This window comes from Prinia subflava, chromosome 10 (genome assembly GCF_021018805.1).
Source record: "Prinia subflava isolate CZ2003 ecotype Zambia chromosome 10, Cam_Psub_1.2, whole genome shotgun sequence".
In the NCBI taxonomy this organism is placed as follows: Eukaryota; Metazoa; Chordata; class Aves; order Passeriformes; family Cisticolidae; genus Prinia; species Prinia subflava.
In genome coordinates, this window is record NC_086256.1 from 18,320,626 (window position 1) to 18,340,035 (window position 19,410).

A 19,410-nucleotide genomic window follows, 5' to 3' on the forward strand; every position below is an offset into this window, starting at 1 on the left:
GCTATTTAGCAACTTTATAACAAATTTAGGAGAGGAAGAGGATGTCAAGGGGAGAAGAATCTTAGACCAACTGCCAAGTTTGCACACAAGGGCTTTTCCACATATTAATATTTCATAGGAAAACTATCCTAAAATATTGTAAACACAGCTGTTCCCATTTTAAGCTTGACATTTTCTATGCTGGGTAAGCTCAATGCTCAGTGTTACTCCTTTGTATTTTTAAATTACTCATAAGCTTGCTTCCCTGACCAATCAGGTTGTCTGATAAGATAGATTGTTCTCTGGTCACTTCTAATCTCACCAGTTTCCAGATTTTTAAAACAACCTCCACAATTAACTAAAATGTATCATTTGTTTGCAAGGACTTAACTGCAGGCTCTTCATACACTGAGAACAGTTTTTTACCTTACAGATTACCAAAAAACCAAAAGAATAAATCAGTCTGTGCAAATGACAAGAAAGCTACCCATGAAGTAATTTAGAATTTATACGTGAAGAACTTCAGGTACCCTGTCAGGCTGTGTGGATTTTCCTCCAGCTCTGGCAGACTGTAATTGTTTACTTAACCTGGATATCGATTGTAGTTAGACTGCTGGCTCACTTCCTTCAGCTGCAATTCTCATTTTGGCAGTTTCACATACATCACTTAAAATTCCTCTCTGCAGCCATGCTGTTCACATTCTTTTCTCTGGGTCATAATCTACTAAACATGACCATACTTTTATTTCTGCATTATGATGATGGGATTTTTTTAAGTTTTCTAATCTTTGTAGAACAAAAAATGGAAGCTTTTAGCAAGAATGACCTTGAATCACTGTTCTTTACAATTAGTATTATACCAGAGTTTTATGGAAGAGCTCAGATGAAAGTGAGAGATTCTCCAGCAGTGTAGCTGCAGTATGAATTTTCTATGTTTTATTAATACCTATATACATGTCACTTTCTATCAATTAGCATTAAATTGTTAATTAGGTTGTGTGTTGTTCCAATTTTATGTCAAGAGTTCAGATGTGAATTTGAGGACCACAAAAAAATCTCCTACATAAACCTTTCTTAGCAGTCATCCTGATAGTAATAAAGTCAGGCAAAAGGCACACAAATTTGCTATCTAAAAATTAAGTCTATTAAAACATCATGAATATCAACCACAACGTGTCTTCTGTATTGGTTTAAGTATTCTCATCTACTACAAACATACTTAGGCTCATGTGCTAAACAGTTTTGAGCATCACTGAAAGCATGTGTGAACATTAAAGATTGCTAAATCTGCACAAAGCAATTCTGTAAAGGCTAATTAACCTTGAAATGGTGGCAAAACCTGTGCCTAAAAGGTCAATAAGTGGTCACCAGTCTGCACAGTGTTTTCAGAGCCATTACGCTGTACCAGCCGAAGTACAGAATTCTTCAATTTAAATGGATTATAAACAGACATTTGTAAAGAAATAACATTCATATCAACCACTATCACTTTGTTTGGATTTATTTAACAAGCAGGACTACACCTGGTCATCGATAAACAATAACTGAGGTCCAGTATTAATCTGTTTCTCTTTACCTAGAGTTCCAAACTAGGCATGAGAAAAATTAAAAATAGAGAGAACACCAAATCCTGTGTCAAATTAATTCAATAAGCCTTTATATGTATGTAATGTATGAATAGTTTTTGCATACTTTCTGACTAGGAGATACGGTATTTCACACCATACAGTACAGATTGCTAAATACACAGTTCCTCAAAAAACAAGGACAGAAGCATTTATTTGAAAACAGGAAATCACTTTTTCAGAAGAACAGAAAATGCTATATTAGAACAGATTGACTCTATTTGACAACAATGCAAAGTATTACACCCCCTCACCCCCCCAAAAAATCAATGCTTTCATATCTAATGAAGCTTGAGAACTGTTTTTAGATATTGTAAAATATATGAAACCCAAAAGTGCTTCACCTGGAATATTTTCATGTTTAAAATTTGGCAGTAACATAACTTAAAAGGATAGCACATCTCCAGATATTGATCAGGGCTTTGTACAGCTGCAATGCCATAAAAATGATCTGCAGCTATAAAAGAGATAACATGATTATGAGTACACTACATTGTAATTTCCTTTGGGCAGTCAGAGAGGAAAAACAGTCTGATAGTCTCTGAGACAAATAAGCTTGCAGAATATCCAGCATCTGACGGATGAATCATTTTCCAATATTCCAATTAAAGAATTTTCCAAACTTAAATTAACAACAACAACAACAAAAATAATACTAGAACTTAATAATTACCTTTCAGCCATAAAACAAGAGGCAGCTGAAAAGCTAACCAGCTCACAATGTAGAGAGTTTTAATGTTCCAACTTCCTTGTGAGTTCAGGCATGGAACATAAATAGTTAACCTTATTCTGAGCCATTAAATGGAGCTTACTAAAAAGCTTGCTCTAATAAATGGTATGATATGAAGGTCAGCCCTTAATTCACCATCAAAATATCTTCTGGGTGTAAACATAATGACTTCTGCTTATGCACTACACAACCCTGACAAGAATGCTACTTGACAATCCATTTCAGACCTAGAAAAACGTTCTCATTTGCGTCAAGGTGCTGAATGTCAGCAGATTCACTAACACGCTTATTTGCGCTGCAGTGGTGGAACAGAGTAAAATACCACGAGCCCTCCATACCCCGCTGCTGCCTGGCTGGGGAGATGGTGAAATAAAACAAGATTTAATCCTGTCCATATCACTGTGCAGTTGGTGAAACTTGACAAGTCAACATTAAGTATTCAAAGTGGTATTGTGGCCTAAAGGGATCACACGCAGCCTGCACATAAGAGCAAAGGAATAGCTCGGTTCTGCTTCGGTGTTTGTAAATTTAATTTGTTCAAGGAAAAGCAACTCTGGAAGGGATTACTAGCTAGGATCAACACTCTTACCAAAGAAAACGAGCAAATGCAAGTAGGAATAATATTGACATTTTTGTAATACAAAATAGCTTTTTGGGCTTACGTGAATAAATAAAATTTGGAGGCAATTGCAGCTCAAGCCCAGCATATGAGAATATTCCACTTAGTGTTCATGAGTAAGAGGGACTGGGAAGCTTGAGTATTTCACGAAAATTGCATAGGAATTTAGAAAACACCGTATTTTACAAAACGTTGAAATTTATTTAGCAAAATATTGTCAAGTATTGTTTCAGTGCAATACCTATTTCTTTAAATAAGTGGGGCAACAATATTCACAGTATAACAACATCTAATACATTATCTCTTAATTATTGCCAAGATCTCATTCCACAGGTTCAGGGAAGGTTATCTGCAGTAAAATGTGTAAATCCCTGGTGCCCAGGAAACATGGAGCCTGTGAATATACACACATGGAAATGAAGAAAATAAATGATCTATAGCAATGCACTTCTGAAATAAAAGTACAAGAGAAACCTGCAAATCCCCTTTGCTAAGTGTAGCTCTGTATTTGCACTGTCTGCAATATCTTTGAATAGAAAAATTATTCAGCTATTTAAAGTCATCTCTGGTCCTACAGCAGGAAATGAGCACAAAATTCCTGAGTCTGTAAAATACTCTTTTTGCTAAACAATGCAGGGGAGAGGTGCTGGCAACGCCCCTGGGACTCAGCAGGGTGGGACGGTGCCCTGAAGATGTATTTGTTTACTCGGCCCTTTCAATAGAAATCAGGCACCACTGGGGTAGAGGGTGGGGAGGGCAGCTCAAAGTGATCACAGAAGTCTCCTATTTTCTTTTAGCAGGGGTGCTTTTGAAGATCAAACCTTCAAATGACTGGTAAATGCAATGCATATTTTTCTAGAGTGAAGGACAATGAATACCTTTTCCTCACAGATTGATACTTCAAATATAAAGCACAGAAAGATAAGCACTGCCAGCAAGGAATCTAAAAATATGTCTTCTTAAGCTTGATTAATGAGCTAATAAAAAGCTATAATAAGAAAAAAATCTAATTAAAGCATCGTGTGATATTTCTCTCAAAGAGAAATAAAGAATCCAAGAGCACAGTAAAACTTTGAAAAATTAGTATGATTCAAACAGCCTTAGTATTCAAGCCTACAGTACATCAATTTTATACTTTCTTTGACTGGCTGTTCTTTATTTATCATCTCTGATGTGTATTGTCTGAAATTGTAATCCTTGATGAGCTTTATTTTATTTCACAAGTATATCATCTGAATTTAAATACAGACATATTAAAAACTCAGACATTATATAGGTTGTAGGTACTTATTCCATGCAGAAAATCTGCAGGCCTCTAGCAGAACATGTGGAAATAAGGGCAAAGCCAGTGGAAACTATACACTATCAGCTACATATAAAGTCAGAAAACAAACTACCTACACTTCTTACTGATGGACAAAAGGCAGAGCAGAAAATTTATATTGTAATAGTCACTTTTCATCAGTCTTTGGTACCTGGAGGTAATCAGAGGACACAGGAGCATCGACGGCACTGGAAGGGAACTGTAAAAGACACAGAGGTAGGAAGAGCTGGAGATTTGACGCCAGAAGAGCAGCACCTGCAGCACCAGGAGCCCACACGGCCCCTGCAGCGCCCGGAGGGGAGCAGCCCTCAGCCGAGGGAGGGCCCGGGCACTCTGTGAGGAGGCAGCGCCCCACAGAAACCGCGGCTCCCCGAGCGCTGGGCTGAGGCACAGCAACGAGCGGCAGGGCAGGGACAGACTACACCGGGAAAGAAAAGAAGCCTGGGCATCTCGTACCAGGGTCAGTTGTTATTGTAACACTACAGAAACTGTTCATTTTCACTTACTGAAAGATCCTCAGCCATCAGCGAGTGTCCCAGGCTCCAGGACGGGCGCGTCCCATCTCCCTCTGCCGGCGGCTCCCGGGAGACGCCCCGAGCACACGCCGCTGGCACCTGAGGCGTGCGGCGGGCCGCTGCCCCGGCTCCTCGGCAATTGTGCGGTGTTTTTAAACAATTAAAATGCCTTAGTCAACGCTCCCTAATTAGGCAGACACAGTCTTTGTCTCTTTGCACAGTTCAGTGAACATTTTGAGGTTTTTTATTTTAATCCCGTTATTTCAAGTTGTGGTTCAAGACTTCGCTGAAAAGCGTGAAATATCAAATGTATTTCCTCATCAGCTGCCAGCAGTGTTTCACGAAGGAATACTTTTCAAAATACTTTCGTTTGATTACGGGGTTTGCCTTTTCTAATTTGCCAGCGAGGGAACCAAAATACACAAAGACAATGTTGTATCTGCCTGTTTAAGAACCCGCCCACGACTCCTGAAATTTACATTAACGACGAAGTTGACTGCAGCTATTCCAGGCGGCGCCTGGCGAGACGTGCCATGTTCCACACGGAGGGAACTCGGGCCTCGGGGCGAGCCCGGCCCCGCAGCCCCGAGCCCGGCACGGAGCCGTGCCAGGGACGCGCTGAGCCCCGCGGGGCAGAGCTGCCTGCCCCTGCCGCCTCCCTGCTCGGCCCCGGCTCTTGCAGACAGCACCGCCGGCCATGACTTCACTTCAATACTGGCAACTTCGAAATCCCACAATGCCGATGGTTTTACTTTTTTAAAAAAGGACAGCTTTGCTGCTTTTAAATGTTTGGTGTCTCTCTCCTCGCTGCTTTTCTAATGTAATGTGGTGTCACTTTGTTGTCACAAGCACATTTCTGACGCCAAAGCAGTCCCTGGCCTCAGCATCAGGACACACGCCTGGCCCCGAGGGATCCGGCAATGAGGGACAGAGCGGCTGCCCACGAGCAGCTGTACGAGAGGCGAGACACAAAGCAGCAACGCGTGGGGTTGGCTGCTGCCCCGCCGGCGGCACCTGGGCGCCTACCAGGAAGGAAAAAAGACCAACCCGGAGAGCGCAGGAAAGAAAGCCCGGGCACGTCCCTCGGCCCGGGGGCTGCCGAGAGCAGAGCGGGCGGCTGCCCGGGAGCGCACGGAGGCGTCCCTCCACACCGAGGCACTGCGCTCGCTTTCCAGCGGCTCCGGCCAGCGGCAGCCCCGCGGGCGGCTCACCCAGTCCCGGGCAGCCCCGGGGGCGGCCCGGGCGGGGTCCCCCGCGCCGCCACGAACACGCCTGTGGGCGTTGAGCCGCCCCGTCCCGCCTCCGCAGAGGCCGCAGCCGCAGTCGCCCCCCGGCCGCTGCCCGGGCCTGCCGGCAGGCTCGGCGCCTCCCGGTCCCGTCCGCTCCCGGCGCGGCCCTCCCGCCGCCGCCTCCACTCGCCGCACCGGGCGCGCCCCCGGGCCGGCCGCGGCCAGGGGCGGGCGGGGGAGCCGCCAGTTGCGGTCCCGCGGGGAGGGGCTCGCAGGGCAGGATGGAGGCGGAGGGCCGGGTACCGGGGCCGCCGCTCCCCGCCGCCGGGGAAGGGCCCGGAGCCGGCCCGCATCTCGCAACGGGCGTCTTCGGCACGGCCCGGGGGCCGCTGCTCGCCGCCGCCGAGGTGCTGGCGCTGGACGATGAGGAAGACGACCTGGAGGTGTTCAGCAAGGTACGGCAGCGCCCTCCGCGCCGGGGCGGTCGGGCGGGCTCGCCGGTACTTTGCCCCAGCGGGCGCCGGGCGAGCCGGGGCGGCGCGGCGGGACGGGACGGCTCCGCCCCGGGCGGCGATCGCGGCCTCCCCCGCCGCCCCTCACACGCTCGGTGCTCCCCGGTGCCACCGCGGCTCCCTGACCGAACGGGCTGCCCGAGGGCGCGGGGCTGACAGGCAGCGCTCGGCAGCGCCCGCAGTCCCGGGTGACTTCTCGGGCACGAAACGCGGAGTTGCTGCTTCGGACCAGCAGTGCGATCATGACTGCGCTTGCCTTAAATGAGCCATCTAATCTGGACTCGCTGTACCCTTGCCATCACTCATGTTCGTCAGGTGCCTTATATGTACCTGTAAATGAAATGAACAGTCGTGTTTAGTAATTGCAGTTGAATGTAAATAAATGTTTCCAAGTTTCAGCTTGAGTTTTCTTTTAAAAGATGAAGTCTCACACCTTCACATAGAAGATTAGAGAAGCTAACGTGAATTTTGATGAAAGGAATAAAATGAACCTAACTGGCAATGTGTCAGGGTCCACGTTCAGAGAGCACTCAGCCAGGCACACGCGTGCCACTCTGGCTGATAGTGCTGGTGTTAATTAATCCAGTGAAGGGGATATGGCTTCCACATACACTGTTTCTCATGAGTACAGATTTGGTACAGTTTAAGACAAGACTTACCTCTTGTCTACTCAGCAGTTAAAGAAGAGGGCATGTCATGGATCTATTTGCCTTATCAAGGCAGCATCTAAAATAAAAGTGCATACAGAGAGCTAGAGTGGAAAAATATATATGGGGCCAGGGTGTTCACCCTCTGAGACTTGTGGACTGCTGTGACTGGATGTGTGCCACAGGAGAGAAGCAGCAGTTACAGTTCCGATTTGAGAAAGTGACAATGTATTTCTGTTCAGTAGGACAGATTGTCATAGGGAGTAAATGTGTGGGTTTAATATTTCAGTAGGTGAGATGGCATGCATGAATACAACTATTGGAATAAAGACTTCCTTCTTAGGAGCTATGTATTTAAACACTGACTGTAACAGAATTCTTGAAACTCATGGCTTTTAAGGCCAGAAGGGACTCTCAGGTGCTTTAATAGTAACATGTAAGAGATTAGGCTAAATTTCACCAAGTTACGTCGATTTTTTCTGAAGCATAACTAGGGTCAAGCTAGAATTACATTTTCTTGGAAAGCACCAGTCCTGATTTGACAAAAAAAGTTGAATGATTCACTGAACTTGCATGCAAAAGCAGTGCTAAAATATAATTTTAGTTGCTTATGCTCACTTTGCATCCATTTCCTTTTATGAGTGAAGTTTGGGCAGTTCTGCTTGAAGGTATCTGCTTATCAGTGTATTGATGTTTATGCTGCTTGCTTGTCAAGAGCAATTGTCCTTGGGGAGTTGATACTGCTGCTTCATGGCAAAAATGGAGATCTTTAAATTTCTACCTGGATTCATGCCAAGTATTTTTTACATATATGAACTATTAATGCATGCTACAGAAGTTATTCCTGCAAACAACAAAATGTGTCATATTAGATGAAAATACAGCTTTCCTTCCAAAGCTTGGATACCTCATGTAGTGGTTGTGTATATGAACCAGAAATTTGTGGTTTGTTTTCAAATGCAATTTGAGATCTGATCTTTTGAGCTAATGAAAATCTGTGAGGTTGTTTGGGCATTGCACCCTATTTATTCATGTTCCATGTATTCAGAGGAATCTGACAGGCTAAATGTAGCTTACAACTAGGTTTTGTAAAACCAATTTTTCCATAACATACTGTTCCAGGAGTGCCTTGTTTTAAATTGCATCTTAATGGGGCTCCTCATGCAGTGTCTGTAAGGCAGTGGAGCAGCCTCTGCAGGCCAAGCGGGACGGCAGCAGCCATGCAGAGCTGGCTGCCTGCCACTCTCGTCAGCTTCATCTTTCTCAGTCTAGGCAGTGGAATGTGCCAGCTAAAAAATGGTGAAAAATGAGATTCTTAAAAATTGTCAACCTCAATACCCTGAGTTATTACTCAGAATGTAAACGCTGGGCTTTTATTTTAGGAAAATCCATAGATGTTTAACCTGATAGTGTTATAAACCATTGACCTGGTATCCTCTGACATATCTCAAATATTACAGACCAGCATCTTCAGCAGCTCTGATAAAGCATTTCATGATGTGATGTGCATTTCACTTTATCCTAGTTTCCACTGCCGCTGAAAAAGTTCTGAATTCTTTTCAGCAGAGACAAATTCTGGGAGCTGAGTTATGAGTCACGCAGATGGAATGTTTTCAACCTGCTTTCTTCCCTTAGCTTCAAAGTATAGAGTACTGCCTGTATCACAAATATCCATTCAGTTATCTTTTACATTCCTTGATAACTGATATGTAGCATTGACAAAGCTGTCAGCAGTTTGGTTAATACTTAAAATCTTTAGCACCTCTGCTTTCAAACTCTCTTTAAGGGTGTTTGTCTGCATTTCATAATTACAGAAAACTTAATGATATTTCTGAAAAATATGAATATGCCACTTCAGAATTGCATAGAGAGTAATTTTTCTTTGAGATTTTACTTCAAGTCCATCAAGGATTTGAGATAGAATAGTTCCTTGGCTAAAAAATTCACTTATAAATCAGTCTTTCTGAATCTCTTTGCTCTTTGAGGAATGCTCCAACAACCAAGCTATTCTTTTATAAGACAAACTCTGCCCCATGTCCATTATCTCAAAACCTGGTTTTGGATCCTGGCTTCAGATCATTGCAAGCTCTGGGTCCTTGCTGGGAGGTAGGGATGGATGGATGGATGGATGGATGGATGGATGGATGGATGGATGGATGGATGGATGGATGGATGGATGGATGGATGGATGGAGCACAGAGGTAACCTTGGGTGCAGGACCTCTGCTCTGGGAGGGAGCATTGTTTAGACAAACCCCCAGGCTTGGTGTCTTCTCCAAAGAGCTGCAGTCTCAGCTGTGTGCGTAGCCTGTTTTGAGGCTGCTCCGGAGTGTAGGAGTGTTTTCTTCCCTTATATATTTTGGAGTGCTACTGACCAGTTGCAGTCAAATGTGAGACTGAGATAGGGTAACTGCAAGTATTAAAGAGAGGAGACCCAGAAAAAGGCCCTCATGCTCTGAGGAGCTCATTGATTTTCTATGGCTTTGGTCTCTTGGCCAGTAAATCAAAAGACATGAACCTGTTTGTGGACTGGCACACACAGCTCTGCCAACTGTTCTGTCAGGAGGGAAGGGGCTTGGAAGGAGAAGGGGCACTGCAGGTAGGTAGGGATAGGGGACGTGTGGGAAAGGACATAATTTTCTGGGACAGGGCCTTGATGCTCTTTGCATGGATGAGGAGGAAGAAGGTTTCACAACCCAAGAGCTAGAAGAATTGTCGATTTTTCCTGTGCTACAGAACTCCTGCCCTCCTCTGTATGCACACAAAAATACAGTTCCAACCACAAAATTACAGCTGTATAGAAAATTATCATGGGGGTTTTTTTACTGTATTTCTGTGATGACATCAGACTTGGGTCACATGAACTTCAAGAATTACTGAAAGTAAACCTGAACTATCATGAGCATAAAGAGACAGATGCTTGTTTAAAACTCATGTGTATTCAGTCCTGTGCACGCGAATACTAGAACTGTATTAAACAAAACCAAAGACTTGCTTATTCTGTGGATTTTTATTGCCCATATTTTGTTCCTCAAACCACATATTCATACGCACTTCCACATAAACATATACTTTCAGACATCTGCATGACTAGAGCAATTTTTAGTAGCGACCTAGAAGAAGGAATGAAACATTAAGACATTAATGCCCCATGGAAAATGAGAAAATATGAAACACATTTACCTTGATCCAATTTAGGCCTTGCAGAGTCATTACTCCTTAAATTACATGGTCATTCAAGTCCCTTACAGGCTCACGTGCATTTTTCTTTCCCTGGAAATTTCCCATTGCCTCAGCACTTTGAATTGCACGGGCTGCTCTGAGCTAGCAGTCCTCATTCTTCATCTAGACCATGGGCAGCTAGTGCTAGCAGGCTCTGGGAGCAGGTCTGGTTGTTGTGCATGACTCAGGATAGTGCTATACACAGAAACCACGTAGAAACACTCTGAGTAAAAGTAAAATGACTGACAGGTGTACAAGGAAGCCACTGTGTACTGTTTGTTGTCTTTAGTCTTCTGTGTTGCTTTTGTCTCCCTGTTCAAAGAGCTGCACGTAAGTGATGGGAAGAGAACTGGTACATAAGCACTTTCTGGGCATAAATCCTGATATATATGGTCTCTTCCATATTTGTGGGAGTACATTGATAAATCCCAAGAAAAAAGAACAAGATAAGGTGCTTCTTTCCAAAGGAAGTTTTGATCCAGTTGAATTCAAAGGCAAAAAGCAACTCTCACCCAGTTCAGCAGCTTTGCAGTGGGGTTCTCTTCACTCCTGTGAGATCAGCCTTAGGATGATGCCGTGACTCCAGTTGGTGTGGACTCACACTTTTCCATTTCTGGCATTTCAGCAGATTTCTCTTCAACTGCACCCTTGTTTGCCTTCCTCCATAATTAACAATGCACTGGAGAGGGCAACTCTTCACCACTTATAGTCAGTGTACTCTAAACTACTGTTAGAAAACTCCTAGAAAATAGATTAAAGTTTGTTATGAAAACAATTCTTTGGATTGCATAAATTAAAAAATCTGTATACAATATTTGATATTTAAATTATAATTTATTTCAATTTCTCTGTTATTTCTATGATTTATTAATTTGTCATGTTCTTTTATGGAGTTAGTAAATTCAATTTATTTTCATGGTAACTGTGTCCTTCAAGATTCTAGATTAGCGGATCTTACCCAGACATATCTAAGGAAGAAAATGAGATTTCTTGCCTGTTTCCAATTTCCACCTTGTTTTTCAGCAGTTGAGTGAGCACCATGGAATGCACTAGCAGAAGCAGTTGCTATGGGGACATATTCTTACAGAGTTGTGTGGAAGTGGTCAGTGGTATCAAAAAGTGATTTTTCGCTTCAGCAAGACAGTGGTTTGATTTTTTTTTCAGAAATTAAGCAGCAAACTTGTACTGTGTACTTACTTACTGTTTTCCTTAAATAAAAAAAAAAATTATGTACCTGTAACCGTTTTCCATTTCCAATTTTATTTTAAAATAAATGCAAACTGAAATTTCCAATTCCAGTAAAAATTCTGATTTGGATTTTGCCTTGTTTGTTTTGAATCATCCTTTTTTATACATCGTGTTCAGGTAATTAGAGATAATTCAAACATAAGTCCTTCCTCAGTAACTGGCTTCTAACAATTTTAATAAAACTCTTAAGTACCCTACACAATTAATGGGTGCTTGGCTCATAACTAATTTTACTGTCCATAGGCAAGTTTTCTTTCTAGCTATGCATAACATTCTTCTCAAATGGTAGTATTTTGGTCTTTCATGCATATTTGAATAAATCTCATTTCTTACATCCTCACCAAAGCAAATACCAAAAAGGGTAATAGATGTACTATGTACTACATAATTCTTTCATCTGCTCCGAGTTTTATGTGTTGTGTCAGACTATTTTAAAGTTTGCCATTTTAGCATTGGAGATGTGTTTGTATACACAGATTATTGATATGGATGTCCTCGTGTTGTATCTGTAGGATGCATCTCTGGCTGAGGTAAACTCATTCAGTCCTTCAGTGCCAATGTCCCCCTCATCAATGATAAACCAGTATAAATTTGAAGATGGGCCAGAATTAAGAGATCTCTTCATTACAGTCGATGATCCTGAAAGCCACGTTACAGCCATTGAAACATTTATTACATACAGAGTAGTCACAAAGGTAGGTATCTGTTCATAGTTTAATGGCCTACTTTGATAACAAAGGACATTTTCACTCTTCTTGCACACCATTCTCTGGGATATTACTACATTTAAACTTCAATTTTGCCATGAGTTATAGACAACTAAAACTGCATCAAACTGTTCTATATAATGGAAAAAAATTCTGTGTGAGTCTGCACACACACTTCAGATTCTTTATGTTGAGAAAATAGTTAATAATTCTTCAATGGCAAAACGAGTGCTATGAGGCAATAACATTTTGTGTTGTGATCTTCAGGAGGAACAGGAAACAGCCAAAGGACTGATCCAAGTTGAAGATGCTACATTAGCAAAAGTATTGATGACTTTTGGGTCACTTACAGGCCACCAGTGTTTCATCTTGCATTAACATTTCCTCCTACAGTTCTTCAATTCCATTCTTTTCTAATTCAGCATCCATTAACACATGAATGTTTGCTTCCCATGTAGAGTTGCATGTGATTTCTGGGGAAACTGCTGCAATTCTCTAATGAAAAAGTAGTATTAGGAAACAATTAAGTGTATTTTTAGTTGAATGCAAGTTATTTACAGGAAGTAAGGAAGAAGGTCAGCCTTGTGAGACCAGCCAGGTCTTCTGAGATTACCAGTAAATATTCTGCAGCCTCCATTTTGAGAATTGCACTGTTAATTTATTTTACTTTGAGTTCTTTTTAAAAGATTCATTTAAAAGCAGATTTCCAAATGGGAATTATTCATCTTTAAATAAGAGGCAGTATCAATTCGCCATAAAATATTTAATGAGTAGGAAGAGAGCTATCTTTGTTACATTGCTAGCAATAATTTTCACTTTATGCCTGTTTTTGTAGACAAGACAACATTTTTTCTTCAGGCAAGTATGAAAGGGCTGTAAGGTGGATTGCTTTTTGGTTTTTTTATCTCTCCTTTCTTACGATATTTAATTTCGAGTGCTGGTTGTTGATGATAAAGTAATAGCATTCCTCCCACATACCTTGAAAAATTTTTATTCAACCCTCAGAAATGTTTAGATTACAAAAGCATGTTTTGAGGTTTTTAGAATTTACTTGCATCACGTTACAAATCTCTGTGTAACAATGAATGCTAAATAGCACACTTTAATGAAAACATGGGCTCTTTGTGGCTTACCTCCAGAAGACAGAGCAGTGGTAAAATAAATCTCACGGTCTGACAGTTTTGTAATCTGTAATAAGCATTTTTTGTAGGCATTAAAGCTTTGTTGGCAAGTTCTAACAGGGGGCTGCAAAACTGGTACCGGTGATGGGCCACAGAATCCACTAGGCAGGGCAGGAAGTGTTATTGCAGTTGTATGCTGAAGTTTTGAATGTGAGGATTACTGAGTAATGTCACCAGGTCCCAAGGACATGTGTCAGCTCTTTGGGCTTCGTTCAGAGTGCTAAAAAATGGACTTTCCTCACTTGTAGATTACTAATCACTTCAAAAGAAGTGCCCTAAAAGTAACGAACATAACTGTGATTGCGAAAAGAAAAATGCCACCCTAAACTAATTATTGCAATAATTTGGAAACACTGAGGTAAGATAACCATTATATGTCACTGCACAAAGTGCAGCTTAGTGCTCACTTTTTTTCCCCCAGAGAACTTTGATGTCTTGCTGAAATAGAATGTGTTAACTCCTCAAGGAGTTGATCACTGTTCTTTAAAACAACAGCAAACCAGTAACAGGAACCAAATAAAATGTATGCATTTCCTCAGGTACTCAGTTTTCTCCAAAATCTAAAACTTCTTTTTTTTCTGGTATTCTTACCTAAGCCTTTTTTTTTCTACTTTTGGTTTTCAGACAACCCGTGGTGAATTTGACTCCAGTGAATATGAAGTTCGAAGACGATACCAGGATTTCCTTTGGCTGAAGAGCAAACTTGAAGAAGCACATCCAACACTGATTATTCCTGTTTGTTTGCTAAAACTTAAGTTATTTTTCTTTGTTTATAAGATGGCTCCAGTTTTATACAGAGATGTTTGAGGTCTTTCTTCAGCTTCTGAAGTTTCACAAATATTAAGCCAACCTATTTTCCTTAGCTTTATATGTATGTGACAAAAATCACATAAAGGTATTTCTTAGGTTTTTAATTGTGGCATTTGCAGTAATTTGCAATAATTTATGTCCTTTCTTACTTCTTGTGTTCTTCTGCACTGTATATTACAAGAAAAATGGTATACCTTAGTTGAATATGATAACTTTATATAGCTTTTGGGTTATTGCATGGTGGATTTGACAAGATATACCTATGTTTTTTAGTAAGCAGAAAAACTGTTGCAATACTCTGAATATTATGCAAATTATACAACATATTTCTTCTTTTTTCCTTAGCCGTTGCCTGAAAAATTCATAATGAAGGGAATGGTGGAACGATTTAGTGATGAATTCATTGAGACTCGAAGAAAAGCTCTACATAAATTTTTGAACCGTATTGCTGATCATCCAACTTTAACTTTTAATGAGGACTTCAAAATTTTTCTTACTGCACAAGCCTGGGTAAAATGACTTTGTTTTTATTTACAGTTATGTGAAACCATATGTTGTGTTAGGAGGGTGTATCAGGAGCCTCCCTGGTTCAGTATTCAGTAGTGTCATCCCATGGCTCATTACAGAAGTGGCAGAAGCAGGCAGGGATTGTGGAATATTCATAACCCGAGGTAACCTTTTATTCTGTGGTTTTGGTAGTCGTGCACATGACCATAAATATTGCTGTACCTTCCAAAGTTGTTTCTGTTATTGCATTTTGGATTTTTGTGGCAAATTCATAGTATTTCAACTCTGCATGTTTTTTGGTACACATAAAAGTTTCCAAGATTTGGAGGAAAACAGTGAGTTTAATTAATTATTGTTCTGGCATGGCACTGTCTTTTTTATTTAAGGATTACTGATATCATAAAAGAAAAATACAGTCTTTTCCTGTTGCATTGTTGCAAAATGTGTCCAGTTGCAAACTGGAGTTTTGTACTCTGAAAAGCCTGTCTCTGAATTTGAGCAAAGGTTATTCTAGCAACATAGGAAAAGAGTTAAAAAAACAGATGGATTAGTTCCTCCAGTAGGAGCATTTTCTGCTTTTCTCAAAGACTTGTTTCTGCAATCATTACATCTGCTTTCCTGTTCAAAAAGCTAAATTGCAAACTAGCTAACTCACCCTAAGGAGTGAAGAGGTGAAGGTTCTCTGCCATCTTCAACCATTCTTGTGACACTGTCATACATGGCATGCTTTTGTTTGCTCAGAAAGGCTTAGCTAATAAATGCACAAGACAGGGATGGTTCTCACATTGGTCTAATAATAATAAGATTTATACTCTAAGAAGACAGACGTTTATGTATGTAATTTTGCTTAAAAAAAAGGGAAAAGAAAGCACTTTATTTGTTGTTTTCAGAGAATTAACAAAAGTACCTGGAAGTAAAGAGAGCTTGTTCTGTCTTTAGGAACTCTCCTCCCACAAGAAGCAAGGTCCTGGTTTCCTGAGCAGGATGGGACAGACCGTCAGAGCTGTAGCATCCTCTGTAAGAGGAGCGGTTAAAAATCGTCCTGAAATATTTACAGAAATGAACAATTACATGGAAACATTTAGTCAGAAAATAAACTTACTAGATAGAATAGCTCATAGGATTTACAAGGAAGAAAGGGGTAAGTAGAAAACATGCATCAGTTTTATTGATTTAACAAATTAAAAAGTAAATTAGTTTTCATTGTGGCAGGCAAAATATTCTTTCCAGCGAGCAAGGGAAAAGGGAGATTTCTATGTTTATATTGTGTTTTTCTTTCTGGTCATGTTTTTGACAGACCTTCAAGTTTGAATAATTTTTTAATAGGAAGAGTTTTAACATGTCATTCGGCGACTTATAAGGAACTTAGAAGAATATTTTAACATGTGCTTTTTGGAGAGCTGAATGACCTTTGGTTTTTAACTTTCAAGGGAATGTACAGCTTTCTGTGCAATCTCATAGTGACATGAGGCTATCTTGATTTCAGGTCTCTGAACTTTTTTAGTTTTGTTCTGCACCTTTTTTCCATTGACAAAGTACATTTTAATTTTTTAATAGCTTTACTGTTGCCCATAATTTTTGTCATGGTAAACTGTGCCTACTAGAGTTTTCTCAAGGAGGATGGCTTAATTTGAATTTTTTCCTTAAGTAAGCACAATCATACATCTTGTTGGAAAGTTAAGTTACTGACTTTCCTGAGATTCTGAGATGATCCTGTTCTCAGACTACGTCTGTTCTGTAGAATTTCTACTGGGCAGCACTTGAAGTATTTACTTGTCTATATAGTATAATTTGAAGAGCTGCGCTGTGTTAATAACTGAGTCCTTGAGCTTTCTTGTACCAGATCTCCCTGTGTTCTCACTGAATTGAAGGGGTGTTACAAAACACATGTTGGTGAAGAGTTCCTATTGATATTGTTCCTTCCAGTGAAAGTAGCTGAGGTCTGTAGCTTGAAGGTATCAGTGCCAAAATATTTCTTGGAAAAGCTTAAGAATTTTGACATGCCCTCAAATATTGTAGGTTACATCTCCTTACTAGATTTTCCAAACAACACTTGTTAGAACACTTTTGTGCAGGGCCACAGTGTTGTGAATAGGAATTGTTGGTAACTGTGACACACAGAACTTTCCTGCTTGCAGTACTTTGACATGGGGTTCTTGATTACATCTTCCACAGAGGGGTTTTTCTTTTGTCCAAATAATCTCAAAGTAAACATTACACTCTTTATGCCACACGAGTGCTTTCATCTTTCTTATAACGTTTCTTCATTATAAATTTAGTAGTGACAAAAGTGCATTTTCAATGCATGACCAGTGTGTTGACAGTGTCCTCCTGTGAACTGCAGCTTGTCTGTGTTTAGCCCTACCAATTGGCACAGTGATCTGTGGGCCTTCTCTCTGTTTATGGTTTATCACTTAGTCTAGAAATATAAGAGAAGTAACTAATAAGATATCCCTGTATTTAAATTAATAAAAACTACTGAAGGAGATACCTGCCAAGCAGGAGTCAACTTCAGTGTTCCTTCTGAAACTTTTGGGACATAACAAAGGTTCTAGTTTTAATAATTGAGATTGTATTTGGAACATTACTATTACCAAGCAGCAGAGGAATTCAGGGCAGAAAAAGTCAGCAAGTCAGACCAATTACTGTGGCTCTTGTTGCTCTGTATGAAGACAATGTGAGGTACTGCAGGTCATTGGTGTCTGAATACAGCTCTACCTGAGTATGTATGTCATTGTGAAATGTCTAGGGCATTTTTGCTGATAGATTTCTCAAAGCTACTAATTACAGTACATTAATTGACTAGTTTATTCATACACAGTGAACTGCAGTTTACGTACCTTGGTCTTGGAGCAAATTTAAGCATCAGCGTCAGTTTCTTGCTTGGTTCACAGTAAATATGAAGTTGCAATTAGTGTCCCTTAGACCTCTGTTAATGAAGAAAAGAGTGATAAATGCATGTGTTCCTCTTAAGAGTACTTTAATGAGATGAAGGAGTACGGCCCCATCCACACGCTGTGGTCAGCGTCGGAGGAGGACATCGCGGAGTCCCTGCGGGGCGTTGCGGGCTGCATCGACCGCTGCTGCAGGGCTGCGGAGAGGCGGATGGCAGGGCTCTCAGAACACCTGCTGCCCCTTTTACACGAGTACGTGCTCTACACTGAGATTCTCATGGTAAGGCTTCCTGAAGGACTCTTCATGGCTCAGTATAAAATTTGGCTTAGTCCAGTGACAACGTCCAGGAGAGGATTTGTAGGTGATGAAAATGGCTTTACATTTACTGTATTTACTCAGTACAAAGCATGCACAGCATAAGATACCAGGGAATACCTGGTACCCTGTTATCAACTGGTTCTGTTTCTCTTGCTGGTCAGGCAAGATGTGCCCCTTCCAAATAAGAAGAGCTTAATAGTTTTGTGTGGCAGGCAGCCCTGGGTAGCTGTGCTAGGGTGTCTAGTTTCACCATCTTCAGTGAGCTCTGCATTATAGCAGTGAGGGTTTGGGGACAGCAGCTGAGAAGGACCTTCCCTGACACTGCCAAAATATGAACTCATTGAGTAACAGATTGTGTGTGGGAAAAGGAGCTGAGAGGTTTTTCCCTTTCTAGGTGCTCTTGCTAAGTCTGTTTTCTCTTTCTGTAACAGCTGGGAACTTCCAGTCCCTGCACATTATGTAAGCATGTGTTAGTCTTTGCTATCAGCTACTGCTCTCAGTTCCCTTTATGTATGTATTTTTCTTACACTTGGAGAGGATGTAAAAAATCAGACTCCAAGTTGATGCAGTCAGTGCTGGTAGATAATCAACATAATTAAGTAACTGAATTCAGTGTGTCATAATTCCCACTTTGCTGCCTACAGAAAGCAGAACATGTGTACAAACCCCTCTTTGTCTAGGTTTTGAGCAATGCCAGCTGCAGAATCTGTTCTTGTGTTACTGCTGGGAACCCAGCTCCTGCTGCCGTGGTTTCTGGATAGGGGCTACAAGAGCCTTACAGTCCACGGGTGGAGCAAGACCCAAGTTAACTGAGCCTTTGGTGGCACCCTGCTGGGTATTTTCACTTTCTCAGTAAGGCTTAGCTACTGAGAGTTAGGAATTCCTGCTGCAATGACTGCTGTCTTTAAAATAATCTTCACAGAGAAAGGGGCCATACAAAATCTCCTGTATCTCACAGGCCTCATTATTTGCTGGTAGATGGAGGTAGGTACTGCTTTGCTTAAGGATCTGAAGAGATTACTGCCCTAGCCATTGCAGGTCATCTTCTTCTCCCCCTCTCCCAACCTTATTTTTCAGAATTTTGTGTCTGACACCCATAAGCAACTGTAGTCTTCATGCTACCGAGGAGATGCTGCCCACCCATTGCCTTCTGTTTTACAGCCTGACTCACCCTTTCTCAGGCATTGTGTTGTGTCCAGAGCACAGAGAGGGTTCTAGGGACAAGCCCCAAGATGACAACTTGGCTCTTCCTGCACACCTTACTGTTGTCACTGCATTTTTTTTCTGCTTGTAGCTTTCTTGATGCAGCACTTGCAACATAGAATTAGGCTGCCATGAGATCC

At 41.3% G+C, this 19,410-nt stretch overlaps 1 protein-coding gene across 2 annotated transcripts in view; it reads left to right on the plus strand.

The window, feature by feature from the left end:
- Positions 1-5,894: 5,894 nt before the first annotated feature.
- The window catches only part of SNX7 (sorting nexin 7), a 29,215-nt gene continuing 15,699 nt past the window's right edge, over positions 5,895-19,410 (plus strand). Inside the window, exons 1-6 of one of the 2 annotated variants that reach the window (XM_063407576.1) lie at positions 5,895-6,476; positions 12,162-12,344; positions 14,162-14,272; positions 14,693-14,857; positions 15,794-15,995; positions 17,829-18,028. In XM_063407576.1, coding sequence (XP_063263646.1) covers positions 6,303-6,476; positions 12,162-12,344; positions 14,162-14,272; positions 14,693-14,857; positions 15,794-15,995; positions 17,829-18,028 — 1,035 coding nt within the window. In that variant the 5' untranslated portion in view covers positions 5,895-6,302. The remainder of the gene's footprint in view (positions 6,477-12,161; positions 12,345-14,161; positions 14,273-14,692; positions 14,858-15,793; positions 15,996-17,828; positions 18,029-19,410) is intronic. The other variant, XM_063407575.1, reaches the window with a different exon arrangement.